The following is a 20200-nucleotide window of genomic DNA, read 5'->3' on the forward strand; positions in this document are numbered from 1 at the left end:
TCTCTCTCTCTCTCTCTCTCTCTCTCTCTCTCTCTCTCTCTCTCTCCTCCTCTACCCCTCCCTCCCGCTCCCTCACCCTCCCCCCTCTCTCCCTCTCCACCGCTCTCTCACCCTCCCTCTCACGGGAATAACCCCTCGCGCTCCATCGATCGATCATTTTTTCTCGTGCTTGTCTCCAAGTAATGTAATAATATCGAGTTAAGATCCCCTTCTCATCCGGCTAGAAACCGGAGCAATAGACTAAAATATATTTTTCTAGTTAAATTTCTATACTTACTAGGATCCGGATTTTCTTCTTGAGTTTTCGTTCCTCCGTTTTGTAATGGTACATCTATGTGTTCACCTTGTTCTCCGATCGATTGCACTTTGTCGGATCTCGTCATGTGAATTTCCGCGTTGACTTCTAAAGAGATTAGCACACTCTATTGCTGTTTTCATTGGTTAATTCATTGGCTAACGATGGGACAGTGAAAGCAACGCGAATTCAATAATCGTTATATCGTAATTCACTTATTGGCACATATATTATATGGACAAAGACATACGTATATTCAAACGCGTAACATTCTAGCAAAATTTATAGAAAGTTATGCATCGATATTTACGACGGTATTACAATTTTAAAATAGAAAGTGCCAATAACGTGATTACCAGATCGCGTTCAATCTCATTCTCTATTTGAGAAATGGGCTTACGGTTAATGATTTATATTTCTTCCTCGCTTATTTTCGCTATTGGTTGCCATTAACCAAAAAAGAAAAAAGAAAAAAAGAAAAAAGAAAAAAGAAAAAAAACGGTAAGAATAGTCATACTTTTACCTATCGCGTGTCGATGATCGTCCGATAACGTTCGATCAGCGTTATGCGTACGGAATCGCGTGCATCGCTGAAACGATTTGTCCCAATACATGACGGCGATGTATACGATGTACAATAATACTAGCGTTAACGCTTCGTACCATTCTACTCGCTCGTCGTGTATGATACATATCAGAATGGCGACCGTAACGCCATATGCCAGACAATCTCTGCTAACAGGCCACCAGTCCAGGGGAACTACCTGTACGTATTCGATCAACATATGATATATACATACATATGTAGATAGTTTGATTCGTGAAATTTGAAAAAAAGGTAACTTGCACTCTATGCACTATAATACATATACATATAGGTTTGAAATTATTTAGATCGCAGATACTTACCATACCAGCACCGATACCACAGCAAGCCGGTACCGCGAGAATATTGAATACAGCCGAACCTACTATTGTTCCAACACCGATGTCACCTTCGGTGATGAACGTACCGATCGCGTTTACGAACAGTTCCGGTGCCGACGTCGCCGCAGCCATAAAAGTAGCGCCCGCCACGTCCTTGGACATCGAAAGTGCTAAAATTCAGATTTAAAAAATCCTTCATTTTTCAAAATTCCAGTGTTGAAAAGTTAAAAAGAAAATCATTCGACGTTATTATGTAACGTGTAATATGTACATAGGATACGTATGTACATATGTAATATATACGAATCGGTCCAAGTATTTTCTCTTTATCAAAAACAACAACTATGATAGAAACAACAACTATGAATTTATTTACCGTGACATATCTTTTCCACGGCAGGAACAAAAAATTTTTCGCACACTACCGCTAACGCAATGAACAGGTAAAGCGAAACGATTACGTGCACGACGACAGCTCCGCCCTGCCTCTGCTTCTCATCGAAAAGGTCGTGTGGAAAGTCTTCTATCGCCGGAGGTGTACAATTTATACCTGAAATATGAAAACCTTTTAACATATCTACATACATACGCATATGCCATTCGCGTTCGATATGTAAAAGACATGTAGATGATATATAGAAGATCTCGATCTCGTGATTCTTTGGATACTACTTTGGAAAGCAATTCAAAATACGATTGCAGAGTTACAGGCAAACCTAACGATTTGCAAAATTCGAAGAAACCAAATCAAGAAGAACCAACGTCCAATTCCAGTTCGGATTACCAATTTTTTCTTTTTTCTCTTTCATTCTTATATTCTTCCCTTCATATCTACGATCTATATTTTCTTTCGTTTTATCGTTTTAAAGTGGAGAAAGGGTGAGACATTGTAGAGAAAGAGAAGAACAATGTATGATAGAATTCTTGCCCTCTGCAGTGCCTTTTCCGTTCCTTGCTTCCTTCTTTTCTCGCACCGATTATACGTATTTTTCATTAATTCTTTCCTTCTCTTCGGTATCTTCGGTATCAGAATCTTTTGCTTGTTATAAAGTGATCTGTATCGGTAAAACGAAATCGTGTTTGCTTATATATCTATTGACACACGATTTTCGTCAGTTCTATTACATAAGTTTCGACGACCTTGCGTGTTTCATCCTACACCATAGCACACTTGGATACAAACGTCAAATACACGCTTCACTCTGTGATTACGAATCCGGATAATTGGTTGTATTCGCTGTAGCGTCTGTACGGTGATCACAAATATAATCAGTTCACTGACTTTCGCTATTCACCTGTTGAATCCGTTTCTCTGTAAAATATCTCGAGTAAAATAGTACGAGAAATTACAATTCACGTGGTTGTTTATTGCCATTGCGACAATAACAATCGTAGTAACAAACTCTCACGATAATTAAACTCCAATATATATATGTAATATATATGTATATGTGTATGTGTATATATATATGTGTGCGTGCGTGTGCGCGTGTGTGTGTGCGTGCGTGTGTGTACATACATACATACATACATACATACATACATACATACATACATACATACATACATACATATATGCACACACACGCGCGCGCACACACACACACGCACACACACACACACACACACACACACACACACATGATTACTCAATTATTACATACGGCGATCGTTTCGTAAATCGGTGGAATGGAGAATAGACAAACAACGTTAGATTCGAGAACATTAAATTCTTTCAACTCTTCTCCTTAATTATCCTCTCATCGATATATTAGATGCCATTAAATATACTTTAATAGTAAATGTTATAAAATTTACTTAATTATAAAATATACTTTCTTAACGTTGGAATAGAGGTTACGGTCTGCAAGAGAAATAAAAATAAATAAATTTCAACTAACTATTCGTGCCGTAATTTACGAAACGTTTGATTCTCGATTTCGCGAGTTACTCGATGACAAGCATTCCCACGCGCCCTCAAAGACAAATAACTCACGACATCACGGACTGCTACAGAAATGATCGCTACAATTGTTCTCTCGCATCGTTCTTTATCTTTGTCACAGAGATGGTACCTTTGTCGTTTATTTCATACTTTCTGTTACATTCTTCCTATATCTACATACGTCTGATACTACGCGCATTTCGCCTATAAGAAAACATTCAGTGGTGCAATTGATCCACAGCGGTGTGTAATCAAATAAAATCCCATACGAGTGCGATATCGTATGCCGGAATAATTAGCAAGTATATGGAACAAAATTTTTCATTATTTAACTCGCGTAACGAAATTTCTTATGCGTAAGATGAAATCTTAAAAGCTCTATCCTGCTCATCGAATTTCTCTTTTCCCCGGTTTTTCCTCACGTTGCTCATTGCCCTTTAATCGTTGATTTACCCATTTCGTATCTACGACGTGCCTCGAATGAGTTTCAGCGTTCACGCATTAAGGCATTTTCTGCCTTTGCTGTCAACAATTTCTATATCTATAATAACTTTTCTATAACAGAGTATCGTTGTCGACTCTTTGTCACATCGACTTTGAATATATTTCAAGTAAAACGATTGCAATTATGGTCTTTTAACTATACTTTTTACAAGTACTTCCGATATAATAATATACTTGTTTACGCCAAAAGAAACATATCGTATTCCCGTATGCTCGTTTGCAAAGCTATTTAGATATATCATCGATACATGATACTCTTTTACCTCGTTTTCAAACCTCTAACATTCAATGCTTTCCCTATACATATAAAACAAATTATATACACACAAAAAGCTCTATACTGTTCGACTCGATAAAGATATTTTCATACTTTTTGAAATTTCAAGAAGTAGCAACTTTGTTTCTTCACCTTCCTTCTTAAATCTTAATAATTCTTCTCCTATGGTTTCTTACAGTCAACGTAATGAAGCGAACGATGCACGTATTGGTGTCTTGTACAGGTTACACAGCTGTATAGTTGATGTGACTTCCTACCGATTAAGCAACCTAAAGAAGTTAAATTGCTCTCATTCAAGTTGGCAGAGGAGATGCCATTCATGTCTAATGTACGTCGTATAAACTAGATATAACGTGGCTCGACCGTTCGGTGGCTCGAGACGAACGGTTTCGTCTCGTTGGAAACAAACGATGACCATCGGCTCGACACCGTCCATCATTAAACGTTCATTCTCCATTATCGATTTGCCGATTTGCCGATTTTTCTTTCGAAACAAAGGCTGTTACCGAGAGCTGTTTTCTCCGAGAGAATCGAAAGTTTCAGGGAATCGGGGGAATCGTTCGTTCCTCGTTTTGATAATCGACAAGATGGTCTTTCATATACCACCCACCCGGTGCACACACTTTTCTATTTATATTTGTCTTTCTGTAATTAAATATTTCATTAGCCGTTACATGGTCTGTTGCTTCATCATTTCCGTTTTTTTCATACATTTATCGACCTTTCTTATGTTTTTTTATCAAAAGGTAATAATGTTCAGAACGATTACTATCCATCTCATGCATACGTATACTATATGGATACGTTGGAGAAAGAATTTTTATCGTCGTACGATATACAGTTTTGCGATACAGATATACGATCTTATATATTCTTATAATTTCAATCCTGGATCAACGTGATATATCATGCGAGCACTATAGCTAGCCCTTTTATTTCATTTTGTCGTTAGACGCCTGAAATTGTATCGTTTGGGATAAACTAAACGAAGTTTCGATATCCTGCATACATATTTCTGTGTAACTAACGTTTCAAAGCTTAACGTGTCAAACTTGAACGTAAGCAAATTGGTAAACACGGCGTGTACAAAATGTAACAACAAATTACAAGAATCGGTTCAACCTCGCAAGGTTGCGAGTAACGATTCGTACGAATATTTCATGCATCTTTGAGTTTGTACGAGTTACATATGCTCAAACGTTCACGTCGTTGTCGTCGTCGTCGTCGTCGTTGTCGCTTACGATAACACTAAATAGACTAAATTCTCCTACAAATTGTTACAGACGTTGTTATATCAAATTTTTCTTATACAAAAATTTAACTATGTCTCCATACACGTACATATATAGGAACAACATGCGGTATGAGATTAAAATGAAATACACCCTTTCCACCCCCCACTCAAAGGGGATGGCGGGTGTGGCACAAAATTCACCGATCAAGTTGCATTGTAAATTTGTGATAATATACGTGCCGAACGACTGCATGCAAGATTCTTTTAGATCGAAATATCTCATTACAAAATCGTTGCGATTCGTAAACCGAGAGAAACATACATAGATGGATAGATGGATAGACGGATAGATGGATAGACGGATAGATGGATAGATAGATAGATAGATAGATAAATAGATAGATGAATAGATTAATAGATAAATAGATACACACACACGCGCGCGCTCGCACGCACGCACACAGAACGGGTACAAATTATTCGATATAGAATAAACATTTTACATTACACGCAAAGTCGTGCTTCGATAAATGCTCTTCTATGAAAGATTATTTTCCATCAATTATACGTTCGTATTCTTTTCTTTTTATGCAGCGATCGTACAAAAATCAAATCACAAACGCGATCGTTGCGCGACACGCAGCACCGCGGCACGACACACCTGTCCATTTCAATTTCATTCAATTTGGATCTGCACCATTTTCAGAACGATTCTCTACGCTTTGGTTTGTTACATCTTGCATTGTCATCCATTTTCCCTTTCCTTCCTTTACTTTTCTTTGACTTTCTCCTTCTTTGTCTCATTTTCTACCCCATACTTATCCCCTTTCATCTCGCTTTTCCTCATAGCCTATATATTCTTCTACTCTTTCCTCTATTGTTCTCGCTACTGTTAATGCTGATGTTAGCCATTCCGCTGTCCCGCCTCCTCCTCCTCCGCCACCTTCACCTCCTCCTCCTCTTTCTCTTTCTCCTCCCCCTCGTCTTTCTCCACCTCCTCCTGCCTCATCTCTTCCTGCGTCTCTTGCACCTTGTTCGATACTTTAATTTCGATTCTTTAATGTTATACCATTCTATATATTTCACTATTATCGAAGCACAACCCCCTATCCGTCTTCTTGCCGATCGAAGTCGTTGTACCGTAAAAAAGCATCGATTCCCGATAATATTCAAAATATATTTGAACGAACCTCCTCCTAAGTCAGACGTATCCATGCTGTCAATCCCGTTGTCACACATATACTACATTAACAACTACTCCGAAGTCCGGCAGCGTTTGTTGGAATCGCCCCTCCATCTAACTCTTCTCTTCTCATCTCTCGCGCATCGCGCCCGCTGAATCGTGCCGCGGTCAAAATGCGAAATCGTCATCGCACTAATCGTCGTTATGGCTTCCTTGAAAATTGAACGTCGCACCGTATATATTTCATTCCGGCACGACCAAATATTTTTCCTTAGTTATATAGGGGAACAAAGTTAAGGGGAATAACCGATGAAAAATTCTTTTCACGCATCAATTTTTTTCCCGATTGACTATTTTTCAAGTATCGCATTTCAACAGCCGGGTAAAGATGCACAGAAATATATAATATATATTATATCATGAACAATTCAAGTATAAAAATGGTTACAAGCAAACCAAGTAACAAATGGACTAGTCAGAAGAGAAAGTAAAGTCTAAATAAAGCAGTCGTTGCGCGATACCTAAATACCATGTAATGTCAAATTCATCGTCTCTCTATAGTGCCTGTATAAAATATAGCAGAATATCTGTAAAATATACAGATTCTATATACAATTGAAATATACTTTGTATATGATACACGAAAAGGTAAAAAGTTAATAACAATGAGCGATTATAAGAAAATTGTTTCAAGTAGTCACGCTTCGTGGGTGGGAGAGCGGGAGGGAGGGAGGGAGAGAGGGAGAGGGAGAGAGAAAATGGGGTGAAGATGGCGAGGAGGAAAAAGGTCGAAAAGGGAAGAAATCGATTCGTGCCCCTTTCTTCGAAGGTGATGATGTCTCAAAGTTAGAATGCGTCTGTATATACATGTACGTGAATATGCACATTGCATGCGTACAACGTCGCATAATTGTATATACGAGGATAGAAGATACTTGGTGTAACGTATACATTAGACATTAAAATATTCACCCATAACCGATAAATATCTAATTGGTAATTACAGTATATCCAATAGCAGGAACACTCCTGTTGTTGGATTATCAGTAAAGGGATACCTTCATTCGCTTTGTGTAGTATCTTATCTGTGTAAAGTTAAAACCGATAATGCTCGTAAATGAAAAACATCGATGCGATCTCTGCCGTTCGACTTGGCAAATCAAACTTAGTATCATACGGAACGGCAAGTCGCATCGTTGATTCCTTCACTGAAACTTCTCTCTAATTTATTTAGATAGCCATTTTACGATGGCGCGAAAACATAGACATATGATTGGCTATAAAATACTTTGTACGATTGTCATTCCAACGATGTATTTTATTTTCGTAAATACGTTAACGATATTTCCTCCAAATAACGCAGCAAGTGCGGGTAACCCTACGGACATGCGTAAGTCTCGTCTTCTCAATTTTTCCCCATTTCCCGTTTTTCTCTATTTTATACATGTTTCGTGCCGAAACGTGACTCGTATTGCAATATTATCATAAATAAACACACGCAACGATTTTTCTTCTTTCATAATATCTCTTCGTAATATCTCGTTAATATTGCTTATTGTTACACAAACGATTAGTTACATCCTCCTACAGAGTAAACGAACGACTAATAACAAGCGATAAGTAATAAAGGGCAATTATGCTTAGACATTCGACCGACTACGATGCATACACGGATGCATGCGGCTACGTTCTACGAAAAAGATGTACGAGAAGATATCGTGATACTAAAATCCACAATGAATCATTACGTAATATGTTAGCTATAGCAATATCATCCATTTGTTATGATGTACACGCATGTACGTATACATATACGTATATGTACGTATATCTAAATGTCGATGCGAATCGTGAGGTCATGTAAAATTTCATCGGCAGATAATTTTGAAGATTTCGTTTTATCTCATCGTTTACTTTCGCCCTACTTTCGATATATTCGTTATATCCTTCGTCGCATACTTTTGTTATCGTGCAATCATATACACGAATATAACCATTAAGAATACGCATATACCGTTCTTTTTTAAGGAATTCGCAAGTTATTACAAGTTGGACCGTCTAGCATCGAACCTGAAGAAAATGGAGCAGACAACTGTACTCCGCCAGCAATTAACGAATTTCCATCCGATGGTCTTACTCGGGAGCAAAGACAATCCGGATTTATAATTATACATTTCGTCATAGCAATTTACATGTTCCTGTTACTCGCCGTAGTATGCGATGATTTCTTTGTACCGTCGATTAAAAAAATTTGCGATAGTAAGTTAAGCACGGGAACATCCGTTTCTATTCCTACCGGAAAAAGGAGGAAACTACCTCATTTTTGGTTCATTTTATTATCAAGATCGGAGGGCAAAATTTCTTAAGAAGAAATACCTCTAAAACCATTGCGCCTACTTCATTTCCAGAGATTAATGTGACAGAGGATGTCGCTGGGGCTACGATTATGGCAACGGCTAGCTCCAGTCCGGAACTGTTCATCAATATCGTGGGTACATTTGTTACGGAAGGAGATCTGGGCGTCGGTACGGTCGTTGGCTCCGCAGTTTTCAATATATTAGCCGTACCGGCTTGTTGCGGCCTATTCGCCAATCAGGTACGACTCTTTTCAACGTACCGATGGATTATTATGCGGTTATACGACATCATAATACATACACGCGAATAGAAAGAGAAAAGTAAAGAAATATGGTACAAAACGGAAGAACCAATCAACTTTTTCACTATCTTTTTACAGATACTCTATCTGGAAGGGTGGGCTGTAACTCGAGACAGTATTGCATACGCAATCACAGTCCTCTTGCTAATTTTAACCTTACGGGATGGTCGTGTCGAGTGGTACGAAGGATTGACTCTCATTCTCTCTTACGTTTTGTATATTTTAGGTAAGTTCGCGAAATACTATCAAACCAACTCTCCGTCCCTATTTCATTCTTCGTACTGATAAATCATACCATGTAATATTGAAATTTCGATACTTTCAACATTCTAATATTACTATGGAACAAAAGAATTTCCCACGCAGAATTTTCCTTTAAATCTTTTCTAATTTAAACTTTAAACCAAATAAATATTTTCTTTCCTTTCGTTTCGTATTTACGAAATGACGAAATGACGAAATGACGAATTGACGAATTGCAAAATTTACTCATAGGAAATATATATAGCTTTTTATTGCATTTACATAGCAAGATTAAACGCGAAGCTTCCTTCTTTTAGTAATGTGTTTCGATCGCAGTATACACCGATTTTACCAACGCTTAACGACAACAAGAAAAATGTACAAGAATCTATCCGAAGAAAGTCCTCTTCTTTCTAACGGTATGCTCAAATTCATCGATTCTTTTCTCCAATCTTATTTTACAATCTCCGAGTTTCATTTAAAAACACGTCATCTGTTTATTGTTAGATTTTGTCAAAAGTACGGATATCGGTTTATTGGAATCAAACGAAATGGACGAATCGCGTAAGTAACGTGGATTCTATGAGAGAGAAGAAGAAAAAAAGAAACATACACGAGTGCTTCCATTGTTCTCAGTTACTCATAACAAAATGTTCTTTTAGACGATATCGTAAATATGACAAATTGGCCGAATTCGACGTGCCAACGAGTTTGGTGGTTGATTACTTGGCCAATCAATTTCGCGCTCCTCATTACCATTCCCGATTGCAGAAGAAACACATTGAAATCCTGGTACCCCCTTACTTTTATCATGTGCATAATATGGATAGCAACTACTTCGTACATAGTTGGATGGGTTATCACCGTAATCGGTACGCATATCTATAACAACTACCCTCTACTGCATTTCTTAATAACTATTTATTTAAACACCGATTTTATTTTTATAAATGATAATCACGAATAGCTGGTATCAGCGACGACTGAAAAAGAAAATAAATAATAAACATATAAAAAACGATCGAGTTATGTTTCCATTCTTATTATTATGTATTTTTCAGGCGATACATTTAGGATCCCCGATTCCATAATGGGATTAACTTTTCTTGCGGCAGGAATGAGCGTGCCGGAAGCTGTGTCCAGTGTTATCGTTGCGAATCAAGGTAATCCCTTTCTTTTTACATCATACCGTTCTAACAAGAAAACTTCATTTAATTCAAATGAATTTGCAATTGAAACCAATGCCAATTGCAAATGCTTTAATACGATTTGCCGCGATAACCATTAGACTGATCAAGAAATTATATACATATAACTAACGAATAACAGTAGCGATAATGTTATCGTGAAAAGACCAAGTTACGATAACACAACGCGTGATATTATCACGATACTCCTATCAAATTTTCCCAATCTTGGAATCATTCTTTTTTTATACTCAGCTACAAGCCACATCAGTCACAGTATTTATTTAATATATCGATTCAGTTTTTCCCTTCGCTGATCATCTCTAATGCATTTCCCATTGAAATTAACTATGCTATCCTGCGACTCCTTCTTTTCTATATATCGTTGCATTTTCATGCTTCTATTCACACCGTATTTTCACAGCACACCGTTAATTCGATAACTCAATAAAATTGAATAATTTTTCTACTTTCAGGGCATGGAGCTATGGGTATAAGTAACTCGATCGGTTCAAACGTTTTCGATGTGTTACTTTGCCTCGGATTACCTTGGTTCCTGAAAGCCACACTTCTCCCCAAAATACCTGGCAATCATTATGTAACCATTAATTCCCAAGGTCTAGTTTACAGTTCCATATCGTTATTTTCTACTCTCACCGTCCTTTATTTATCTCTTCTAATTGGCAAATTTAAGTTGACTCGATCCGTTGGCATAGTTTGCCTCATCATGTACATAATTTTTTTGGTGTTCGCTTCTATCCTAGAGCTCAATATGTTCTTTATAGTTAACTTACCGATATGCCTTCATTGATGCTTTATCTAGTTGAAACATTACTCACGACGGACAGTTTCTACGAAACATTACGGAACATTAAATCGGTCAATTCCTATATTACCTGTTCGATATTCACGTACATTTAAATCGTTGAAACATCCATGTGACATAGCTCAACTTCTAATTAATTCATTATTACTACTTTTTCCGAATGTCTGCCGATACTCGGATATATTATTTCATGATGTGTATATATTCATGAATCTACATACTCTACTCTTCCATACATACATACTTATCTATCTCTCAATATATTATGTCTGCATTTGTGTATGTGTATCGTATACAATAGTATGTATAAATGCCTGTAAGCGTGTACGTATGTATCTATTTATATTTGCAAATTTTTATTTATAGACATATTTTAAAAAGTAAGTATATGTCGCAATGATACACTTATACTTGGTATAAGCATCTTTCAAATCAATTTTTCTTCTCTATTTTCAATTTATCTAAATATTTATCTAAAATATGAAAAAAAATCATTGAAATTTCTACTAGTCCCTTCGAAACCTTTCCTACTCTTTCTTCAGCGACTATATGTATATCCGTTTTACATATAACACCATCTATCTTACAACAAAGCGAGATTAAATGGAAATCTACAGGTGAAAGAATATGTATGACGGAGAAAAGGAGAAGCATCATTTTCTTGGTTATTCTTATCAAATAAATACATTATTTCATTTCTTCTTTGTGTATTTTTCCACTATATTATCCATTTTACAAGAACCAACAAAAAGAACCTTATAGAGAAAAGATATACAATATGTTATGCGGCATATGGGCAAACTGCTTTAAAGTATGCTTTAAAGTTGACCACAATTGGTAATTATAATTTTCTGATGCGTTTTTCCAGTTTGAGAACCATAGCTTTCGACTCTTTTCACTATACTCGTACCATTCACTACAGAACCAAAGACCACGTGCTTATTGTCCAACCAAGCAGTTTTTGCAGTAGTTAAGAAGAATTGCGAACCATTGGTATTGGGACCAGAATTTGCCATGGATAATATGCCAGGACCAGTGTGTTTCAATTCGAAGTTTTCATCTTCAAATTTCTCTCCGTAAATTGATTTTCCACCTGTACCATCGTGATTAGTAAAATCACCACCTTGACACATAAATTTAGGAATTACTCGATGAAACGTGCTTCCTTTATATCCAAAACCTTTCTCCCCTGTACAAAGTGCACGAAAATTTTCTGCCGTTTTTGGTACTACATCTGCACGTAATTCCATTACGATACGACCTAATGGTTTATCATCGGCAGCCACGTCAAAATATACTCTAGGTAAACCCATTTTAAGATTTGCAATATGGGTAACGTAAAATCAACAACAACAATTAAGCATATGCTATTTTGATCACCAATTTACTATGTATCTCCCTTCTTTTATTACGCTTATAACATATTAGAAAAGAAGCAACTGAATTTAACCAAATTATACTGTAAAAATATCCAGCTTATTTTCTTTCCTTTAGGACCCTACTAGTAACGTGCAATCGATACGCCATCACTATTATTACGTTTTACTAGATTAAACATGGATCACTTAAATTTATGATGTGCATATCTTACATATAATAACCAGATTATCTTAATCTTTTTTATGTGTGTACCATTTTATGCTTTAGTAAATAGATATCGAGAATAATAACCATGAGAAAAGAAAATGAAAAAAGAAAAAAAGAAAGGAAGAAGAAAAAGTTTCATATATTTTTACATATTTATACCAGAGTAGTTACATATTTATAGAAAAATACAATACGTATAACATAAAACAGTGTACAAGCATATTTTTCATAGAAAACATAAAAATAATCATATTTGCCGCATTTTCTTTATTTTTATTGTTAATTTTATTTATTGTTAATTTTAACAAAATTAAGTTAATATCAGTGCGTGGAATCATTTTCAGCCCTATAATTTTTTCCCGTAATAACAATTTACAAACTTACAAACTTATTAATACTATAATAATGTCGCAACAAATCATACAGAATTAATATTGCCAGAACTGTTCAGGCGTTAGTAACATAAAATGACCACGTAGATGGCAGTTACACGCTGCATTCTCAAATTGGAGTGCCGTCGCCTTTCTATACTTGTTCGAAAAATTTGTGACAGTAAAGTGTGTTGTCGACGCCCAGTTACTCGTGAGTGTTTCGGTTTAATTTTGTGTATTTCTTTTCTTCGTGTGATTCATATTTTGCTATGGGTTAAATCACGAAATATGCCACTCAATATATTTCACCGTATATGTCAATAATCATTTTTCACACTAGAAGCCGATAGATTTGACAAAATATCAAAAATGGCGATCTGAAAAAACAATTATTTCACACCAGATCTACGTATAATTGGATCGACTTGTTAAGAATTGACCAACGTGCTCCTTTTCGTCTTTGGTGCAAATATCTTTTCTCCTTCACTTTATAAAAACAAATATCTTTGAATGTATCGTTGAAGCATTCGAGATATATTTCCTTTTACTAAGTAAAGTATACAATAGGATGTTAGGAGACGTAATTGGACGTGACGGGATGTAATGGGACGTGACGAAAAGCGACAGATTTCAGTAGGATTTCTTTAGATCGGACGTTATAAAATCGAACGGGACAAGACTTTGTTATTGCCGGCAACAATCTTGTCTAAGATAGTTTCCTATATATGAAATTATTGTTGGACTTTAGTATTGTATTATATTTTTTTCTCTATTTTTCTCAACAGTAATATCCCAGAGAAACAGAAAAAATGCAGACTATTAAATGCGTTGTAGTTGGGGATGGTGCAGTAGGTAAAACTTGTTTGCTGATTTCATATACTACTAATAAGTTTCCATCCGAATACGTGCCAACAGTATTTGACAATTATGCTGTGACTGTTATGATCGGCGGTGAACCATATACCTTAGGATTGTTCGATACAGCAGGTAATTGTCAATTTTCTCTGCATCTATTAACATACACGTGTCTTTCAGTTTGATCAATTTTATTTACGGTGAAACAATGTGTTAACAGATTCACCTAATCTGTATACTACTTGTATTATTATTCGTATGTCTCTTATTTGTAAATAATCTGAATTATTTCTCCATACCTTACAGCTCATGTTACCTTACCAGTCAGTATTAATGGTTTTTTCATTTGAAGGTCAGGAAGATTACGATCGACTACGTCCTTTGAGTTATCCTCAGACCGATGTGTTTCTTGTCTGTTTTTCCGTTGTGTCGCCGTCATCTTTTGAAAATGTTAAAGAGAAGGTAAGTATATAAATCCGATATCAATAGCATTCGAGGCTCTATATAGATGTATGATTTCTCAAGTTAATTAGACATTTTGTGACAGTGGGTGCCAGAAATAACTCATCATTGTCAAAAGACACCGTTCTTACTGGTTGGTACTCAGATCGATTTGCGAGATGATGCAGCGACTATCGAGAAACTTGCAAAAAACAAACAAAAGCCTATATCGGCCGAACAAGGTGAGAAACTTGCCAAAGAACTTAAGGCAGTGAAGTATGTGGAATGCAGTGCTCTTACACAGGTATACATATAACTAATTATGATAAATTTATGGCTTTCGTTACCTACGCGTTATTTAAATATAATATTTTTTCAATTATCAACATACCATTTTTTCCACTTTTTAGAAAGGTTTGAAAAATGTGTTTGACGAAGCAATTTTAGCAGCGTTAGAGCCTCCAGAACCAGTCAGAAGAAGACGATGTATCGTTTTGTAGAGCGCAACTAACATCGTGTTTAAAATATATTAGCGCTATTCGGACGATGACTGTATGAGTTTATTATACAGTGTATGCGAGAATATTTTCGACTAACGATAGTTCGTCTGATTATCACAGAACGATCTGTCTTTTGTTTTCGACTCGTTCGACATACGCTCGATTCGAAGGAAATTTTCATGCAGCATGGGTGAAAACGAGCATTTTATGTATAAGTGATATGCACACGTATGCACGTACATAACGTATGCACATTCGCACGTGTATATACGTATACGCAGCATACGCGCGCGCGTGCGCGCGTGTGCATGTATGCATGAATATATATACACATACATAATACATACATATATACATACATACATACATACATACATACATACGTACATACATACGTACGTACATACATACGTACATACATACATACATACATACGTACATACATACATAATACAGAAATGCATACATAATACATACGTACATACGTACATACATACATACATACATACGTACATACATACATAATACAGAAATGCATACATATATACCATGTATAGGTACTATATACACGTGCGTACGCGCCAACGTCCGCGCTTACGCGTACACGTACACGTACATACTTATCCTTTCGTCGACCGGTTCAATGAATCAAGATAATCGGCGGTTGGTTTTTGTTTAAACCAATTCAAGGCAGCGAGCGAGCATCGATGCTTTTTGGCGATTCCGCGAAATAAACAGTGTAATTATTGACAGCTGTGAACATCTACACTAATTTCGTATCAAAAATACCTGTAAAACATTCTTCTATTTAATATGTAAGACGTTTTTATTGATAAATTAGTAGTGTGAATTTTTTAATAAATCAGTTTACAAAAATACTAAGATTGAAATATAGGAGTATATTTTTTTACATTTTTCTGGTTCCGTTTATGCCAATTATATATTGTTAAACTGTACACGTTGCTTAAGAACCTAAGCTCCTGGATATATTTGTAATGAGAAAACTTTGATGTCTGGTTAAAGCTTTATTTACATACATTTTTTTCACGACGATAGCATGGAATAATTAAGTAAACTATATTACATGTAAAACTTGTTTCTAAGCTCCATGATTTACCGTAAAAGTTTGGTATCTAACTTTGGATTAAAACTGATTACATTCGAATTCGAATGTTACCTTATTTTCTATTCTACCATGTCGATACATCATCTCTATTAGATCGCTATGATGCTGACTTTGTTAATCTTTCATTATACGTGTATATGTATACGATGACATGCACGCCAAAATCTGTTGGCGATAAAAGTTTTATCGTACGTTTCACCAAGTAAGACGTATTTCTCTAATCCTTTTATCGTATATCATTAGAAATTCAAGGTAACATATTCACGAAAAGTATGTGGCAAAAGATGCGATATACCGTTTACGCACATACATAACGCGTATATAAGTTTCTTCTGTGAAATTTACACAGTGAAAACAAAGTGGTATAGAATATTGGAGGTGGAAATGGATTTTAACGATTGCTCATTTTTAGTCTTATGTTTGAACACTGTTTTTATCTTCATTGCGTTATAAAGAATACGACGTGCATAAATCTCTATGAATCAGTAAAATGTTAGTTGACATTTCAACGTTTTCTTCGTCTGTATCGTTGCTGACAAGGTAAGAGATCCTTTCGAGAATTAATTACTCTTTACCTTGTAAGTACGAAACGGACAAAGATATCGAATCGAAGGGAAGAGAAAAGGGAACAGCGAGGAATGTCGGAATGAACGGAAAGTATGGAAAGTAATAGTTAAAAATGAAGTTAAGTTTCGTTGGATCGTTTACGAAATTCACAATTATTTTTTTCTATTAATATCCTATCTTTCTATACTTAATCTCGATATCTTAATAGAAAAAAAAAAAAAAAACGAAGCAATGTAGCATGTTAAAGTTTGCATTAATTCAAATCTATCGTTTCTATCGGAATGTTTCGCAGTTGTCAGTATTTTGTTAAAAATTTCTAATTAATTTATCAATTCCACAATGCAAAAATTGAACGGAATCCAGCGAAATTCTCGAAAATAATAATTAGTGTCAGCTATACTTACATGTATACATAAACACTGTGAACGTCCTTTGGTTTATGCTTGTTGATATCCTCGTAAGTAGTAAATATATCGCTGTGACTAGAATCGATTACAACGTATATACGTACAATATTGCCGCATAATAAGCGGCAAAAGATAATTTATCTTTCGGAATTACACAGGCCCTGAGTTGGTTCTTTTATAGGTCGTTACAATTTTATAGGTCGATTCTGCTTGAATCTGTCAAGTTATGAGGAGAAAAGGCAGTTTGTTCATTTACGTGCCTCAACATTAGGAAAAAGATGCGCATTGGTAGTGGTTGCTTTGCCATCGCTCTATGAATATGAATATTTCTAGTATCAGATGGATAACAGCGAGTTGATGGAAAATTGTTGGGAAAACGGAACAAATAGAGCTATGTATTATAGGTTTTCTGATATGGAAAAATTTCGTGTTTCGGGCACTAGAAGTGCTTGAAATTTCTCGGAAATATTTCACACAGCTATAATTGTATTATGATTTTGATCATCCTGTATGTGCGCGTCTATGTGTCGCTACGTGTATATATTAGAAATACACGAGATATTGAAAATACATAGACGCGCCGAGTACGCTCAACGTTCGCTACAATACGATAAATTTAAACATTCATGGCATAATATACCGAACTCTGTGTTTGAGTGGGTAAAGTCTGTACACCATTGGAATTATGCACGACGTATGAATTTGTCGTGAGTAAAATTCCGGACTGCGATATGTCGTGAGACGGTGCGCTGGCTGCTCCTTCTGGAACTCCACGTTCCATTGCTGTGTAGTTACCAATTATTTGCTGGTTTTGTGGTTTCGAAGGTGAACAAGGAATTTGCAAGGAAGACGATGAGGAACAAGACGACGAAGAGGAGGATGAGGAGGAGGAGAAGGAACAAGATGACGAGGAGGAGGAAGAGGAGGAAGCAGAAGAAGATGAGGATGAAGCTGACGATGAGGAGGATGACAAGGAGGATGATAAGGCGCAAGAAGTTGAGGAAGAGAAAACGGTGATGGTGGACGGTACAGAAGTCGCAACATTGTTAGAAATAGACTGAATAGTTGCTGCGCGACACGCGGGATTAAAGTTGGTATTGTGTATATTATCGATAATACGATTCGGAGGAATAAGGTTAGAGGCTTGTTGAGGCGTTACAGGTGCGATGGTTGTCGGTAAAGAAGAGAACGTAGACGATAACGAGGGTGAGTGCGAGGATGATTGCGGCAGTGAGGGTGAGAATGAGGTGGAACTAGAAGGGATGGAAATAGAAGCGGACGACGATAATAAGGTTTGAGCCGATTGTAAATCGGCGGAGGAAGGTGTGAGAACTGTATGTCCTAAGTGCAGTTGATAGAACCGATAAGAACCTTCGGTGGTTGCTGCTATTTCGCTACCATTGAACGCAGGGCATCTCGATGGAGCTATTACGGTATAAGAAGACGCAGAGGAAGATGCTACGGTAGACATAGTGGATGGTAAACGGTAAAGTGTAGGTTGGTAATTGTGTCTATGATAAGGGGGATGATGCTGATGTTGCGCATGATGGTGAAATTGTAACGAATGATTGGCGGTATGAGGAACCGAGGAGAAAGCGAGGCCGGAAATTCGAAAATCGTCTGGTTGTTGATGATGATGCAAATGAAGGTGCAAGGTTTGTTGAGTGGGTTGTAACGTGATTGGATTAGACGATGAGATGGATGAGAGTCGGGAATCGAAAAGAGGAGAGGACCCAGGAGGTATAGAGTGACCGAGTGAACCGGGAGGAAGTGGCGAAGCGTGATCGAGGTTTTGAGTAATATTCGATATCGGTGATACCGAACGATTTCCTAAATGGAAATATCTAAATTGCGGCGGTGTCGGCGATGCTTGCGTTTGTGTTTGCGTTTGCGTTTGCGTTTGCGTTTGCGTTTGCGTTAGCGTTTGCGCTTGCGTTTGCGTTTGCATTCGACTATCGTTCTTGTTTGAACGGGGATACGGATATCTCTCGATGTGATTCGCGTAACTAGGAGAAGGATGCGACGGCAAAATGCGTTGGATGTTTTGATAAGTCGGATCGGATAAGCTATTATACGGAACGAAATACATGGTTCGGTAACACTCGCCGTTCGCAGGAACTCCGGTATATACGGTGGTAGGCACTATGTTACATCGATAATTGGAAGGCGTCGTTGTGCTTGGTTCTCTTCGGCGAGTTTTCGTAGATAGACCATTCGTACAGTCTCTAACTGCGCCGATACCAGCGATAGCAATATTTCCATCAGTCTCTTCAGCCCCGGTTACGACTCCTCGTGTACCACGCGTATTGGTCGCGTTCATATGTTCTTGAAAATATTGTTGGCCATTTCTTGGACCTCGATAAAAACGAAAAGTATTATCGTTCGCTGGTAATCGAGAATATTGTGGACGCATGAACATGTCGTCCGTATATGGTTCACCATCGCGTATTAACGAATTTTGGGCAGTAACATTAGTATTCTCTACAATAGTTTGATAGATATCGTCTATTTGCTTTTGCATCGTATTTATTCTGCTAATGGTATTCGCTTCTTGTTCATTAGCAACTAATGTACCAACGAACGAATTTTGTATGGAACTATCCATCGGTTCGTCGTACAACGCGATTCGGTTATCAAGTTTAACGCAATTATTCTCATAGTAAACCGGTAACGAAGAATGGAAATTTGTTCTGAGAGTGTTGGTATTGTCATTTTCCAGAATCGTTCGTTGACGAAACGTTTGGTCAATGTTGTCTTGCTGCTGTCGTTTGATACCTGTTACGGATGGTCTACGATTAAATCCATAATCATTTAGTTCATCGTCGTCGTCTTCGTCGTCGTCGTCATCCGCTTCGTCGTCGTCGTCTTCTTCGTCATCGTTGTCGCCGTCGCCGTCGTCGTCATCGTCGTCGTCGTCGTCGTTGTCGTCGTCAATATTGTTACTCTTGCTGTTATTACTGTTATTGCTGTTATTGTAACGGCGATGAACCATACGTTGTATTTCAGTACCACCACCACCACCACCACCACCAATACTTCCACCACCACCACCACCACCGCCGCCGC

At 37.1% G+C, this 20200-nt stretch overlaps 5 protein-coding genes across 5 annotated transcripts in view; 2 read left to right on the top strand and 3 right to left on the bottom strand.

Annotated features, from left to right (window-relative positions):
* Positions 1–6421, bottom strand: part of zyd (sodium/potassium/calcium exchanger zydeco) — a 7903-nt gene extending 1482 nt beyond the window's left edge. The window contains exons 1-5 of the mRNA XM_017909351.1: positions 6373–6421; positions 1599–1772; positions 1205–1392; positions 819–1059; positions 278–403 (exon numbers count right to left, since the gene is read on the bottom strand). Of these exons, the coding sequence (XP_017764840.1) occupies positions 278–403; positions 819–1059; positions 1205–1392; positions 1599–1772; positions 6373–6421 (778 nt within the window). The remainder of the gene's footprint in view (positions 1–277; positions 404–818; positions 1060–1204; positions 1393–1598; positions 1773–6372) is intronic.
* Positions 6422–7558: 1137 nt separating this feature from the next.
* Positions 7559–11443, top strand: LOC108554167 (sodium/potassium/calcium exchanger 3). Its single transcript, XM_017909354.1, has 9 exons — positions 7559–7755; positions 8394–8624; positions 8774–8961; positions 9103–9250; positions 9585–9686; positions 9775–9831; positions 9930–10139; positions 10329–10430; positions 10931–11443. Exons 1-9 carry the CDS (start codon positions 7614–7616, stop codon positions 11263–11265), a joined length of 1515 nt encoding a protein of 504 aa, XP_017764843.1. The 5' UTR covers positions 7559–7613; the 3' UTR covers positions 11266–11443.
* Positions 11444–12033: 590 nt separating this feature from the next.
* Positions 12034–12622, bottom strand: LOC108554182 (peptidyl-prolyl cis-trans isomerase). The gene has a single exon (XM_017909372.1). The coding sequence runs from the start codon at positions 12591–12593 to the stop codon at positions 12099–12101; it is 495 nt and encodes a 164-aa protein (XP_017764861.1). The 5' UTR covers positions 12594–12622; the 3' UTR covers positions 12034–12098.
* A 784-nt stretch (positions 12623–13406) lies between these two features.
* Positions 13407–15372, top strand: LOC108554181 (cdc42 homolog). The gene is made up of 5 exons (XM_017909370.1): positions 13407–13449; positions 14024–14225; positions 14446–14555; positions 14641–14838; positions 14945–15372. The coding sequence occupies exons 2-5, from the start codon at positions 14048–14050 to the stop codon at positions 15032–15034; spliced, it is 576 nt and encodes a 191-aa protein (XP_017764859.1). The 5' UTR covers positions 13407–13449; positions 14024–14047; the 3' UTR covers positions 15035–15372.
* A 1653-nt stretch (positions 15373–17025) lies between these two features.
* The window catches only part of LOC108554183 (probable serine/threonine-protein kinase DDB_G0282963), a 10558-nt gene continuing 7383 nt past the window's right edge, over positions 17026–20200 (bottom strand). Inside the window, exon 6 of the mRNA XM_017909373.1 lies at positions 17026–20200. Within this exon, the coding sequence (XP_017764862.1) occupies positions 17751–20200 (2450 nt within the window). The 3' untranslated portion in view covers positions 17026–17750.

This window comes from Eufriesea mexicana, unplaced genomic scaffold (genome assembly GCF_001483705.2).
Source record: "Eufriesea mexicana isolate 0111107269 unplaced genomic scaffold, ASM148370v2 scaffold17534, whole genome shotgun sequence".
Classification (NCBI taxonomy): Eukaryota; Metazoa; Arthropoda; class Insecta; order Hymenoptera; family Apidae; genus Eufriesea; species Eufriesea mexicana.

What these genes read in the sequence shown, in the direction of transcription:
- LOC108554167 (XM_017909354.1), top strand. Translation starts at nt 7,614, where the DNA reads ATGGCGCGAAAACATAGACATATGATTGGCTATAAAATACTTTGTACG. An exon ending in GCGGCCTATTCGCCAATCAG is followed by an intron (nt 8,962 to 9,102) that starts GTACGACTCTTT and finishes ATCTTTTTACAG; the next exon opens with ATACTCTATCTGGAAGGGTG. An exon ending in TGTTATCGTTGCGAATCAAG is followed by an intron (nt 10,431 to 10,930) that starts GTAATCCCTTTC and finishes TTCTACTTTCAG; the next exon opens with GGCATGGAGCTATGGGTATA.
- LOC108554182 (XM_017909372.1), bottom strand. Translation starts at nt 12,593, where the DNA reads ATGGGTTTACCTAGAGTATATTTTGACGTGGCTGCCGATGATAAACCA.
- LOC108554181 (XM_017909370.1), top strand. Translation starts at nt 14,048, where the DNA reads ATGCAGACTATTAAATGCGTTGTAGTTGGGGATGGTGCAGTAGGTAAA. An exon ending in AGGATTGTTCGATACAGCAG is followed by an intron (nt 14,226 to 14,445) that starts GTAATTGTCAAT and finishes TTTCATTTGAAG; the next exon opens with GTCAGGAAGATTACGATCGA. An exon ending in TTGAAAATGTTAAAGAGAAG is followed by an intron (nt 14,556 to 14,640) that starts GTAAGTATATAA and finishes ATTTTGTGACAG; the next exon opens with TGGGTGCCAGAAATAACTCA.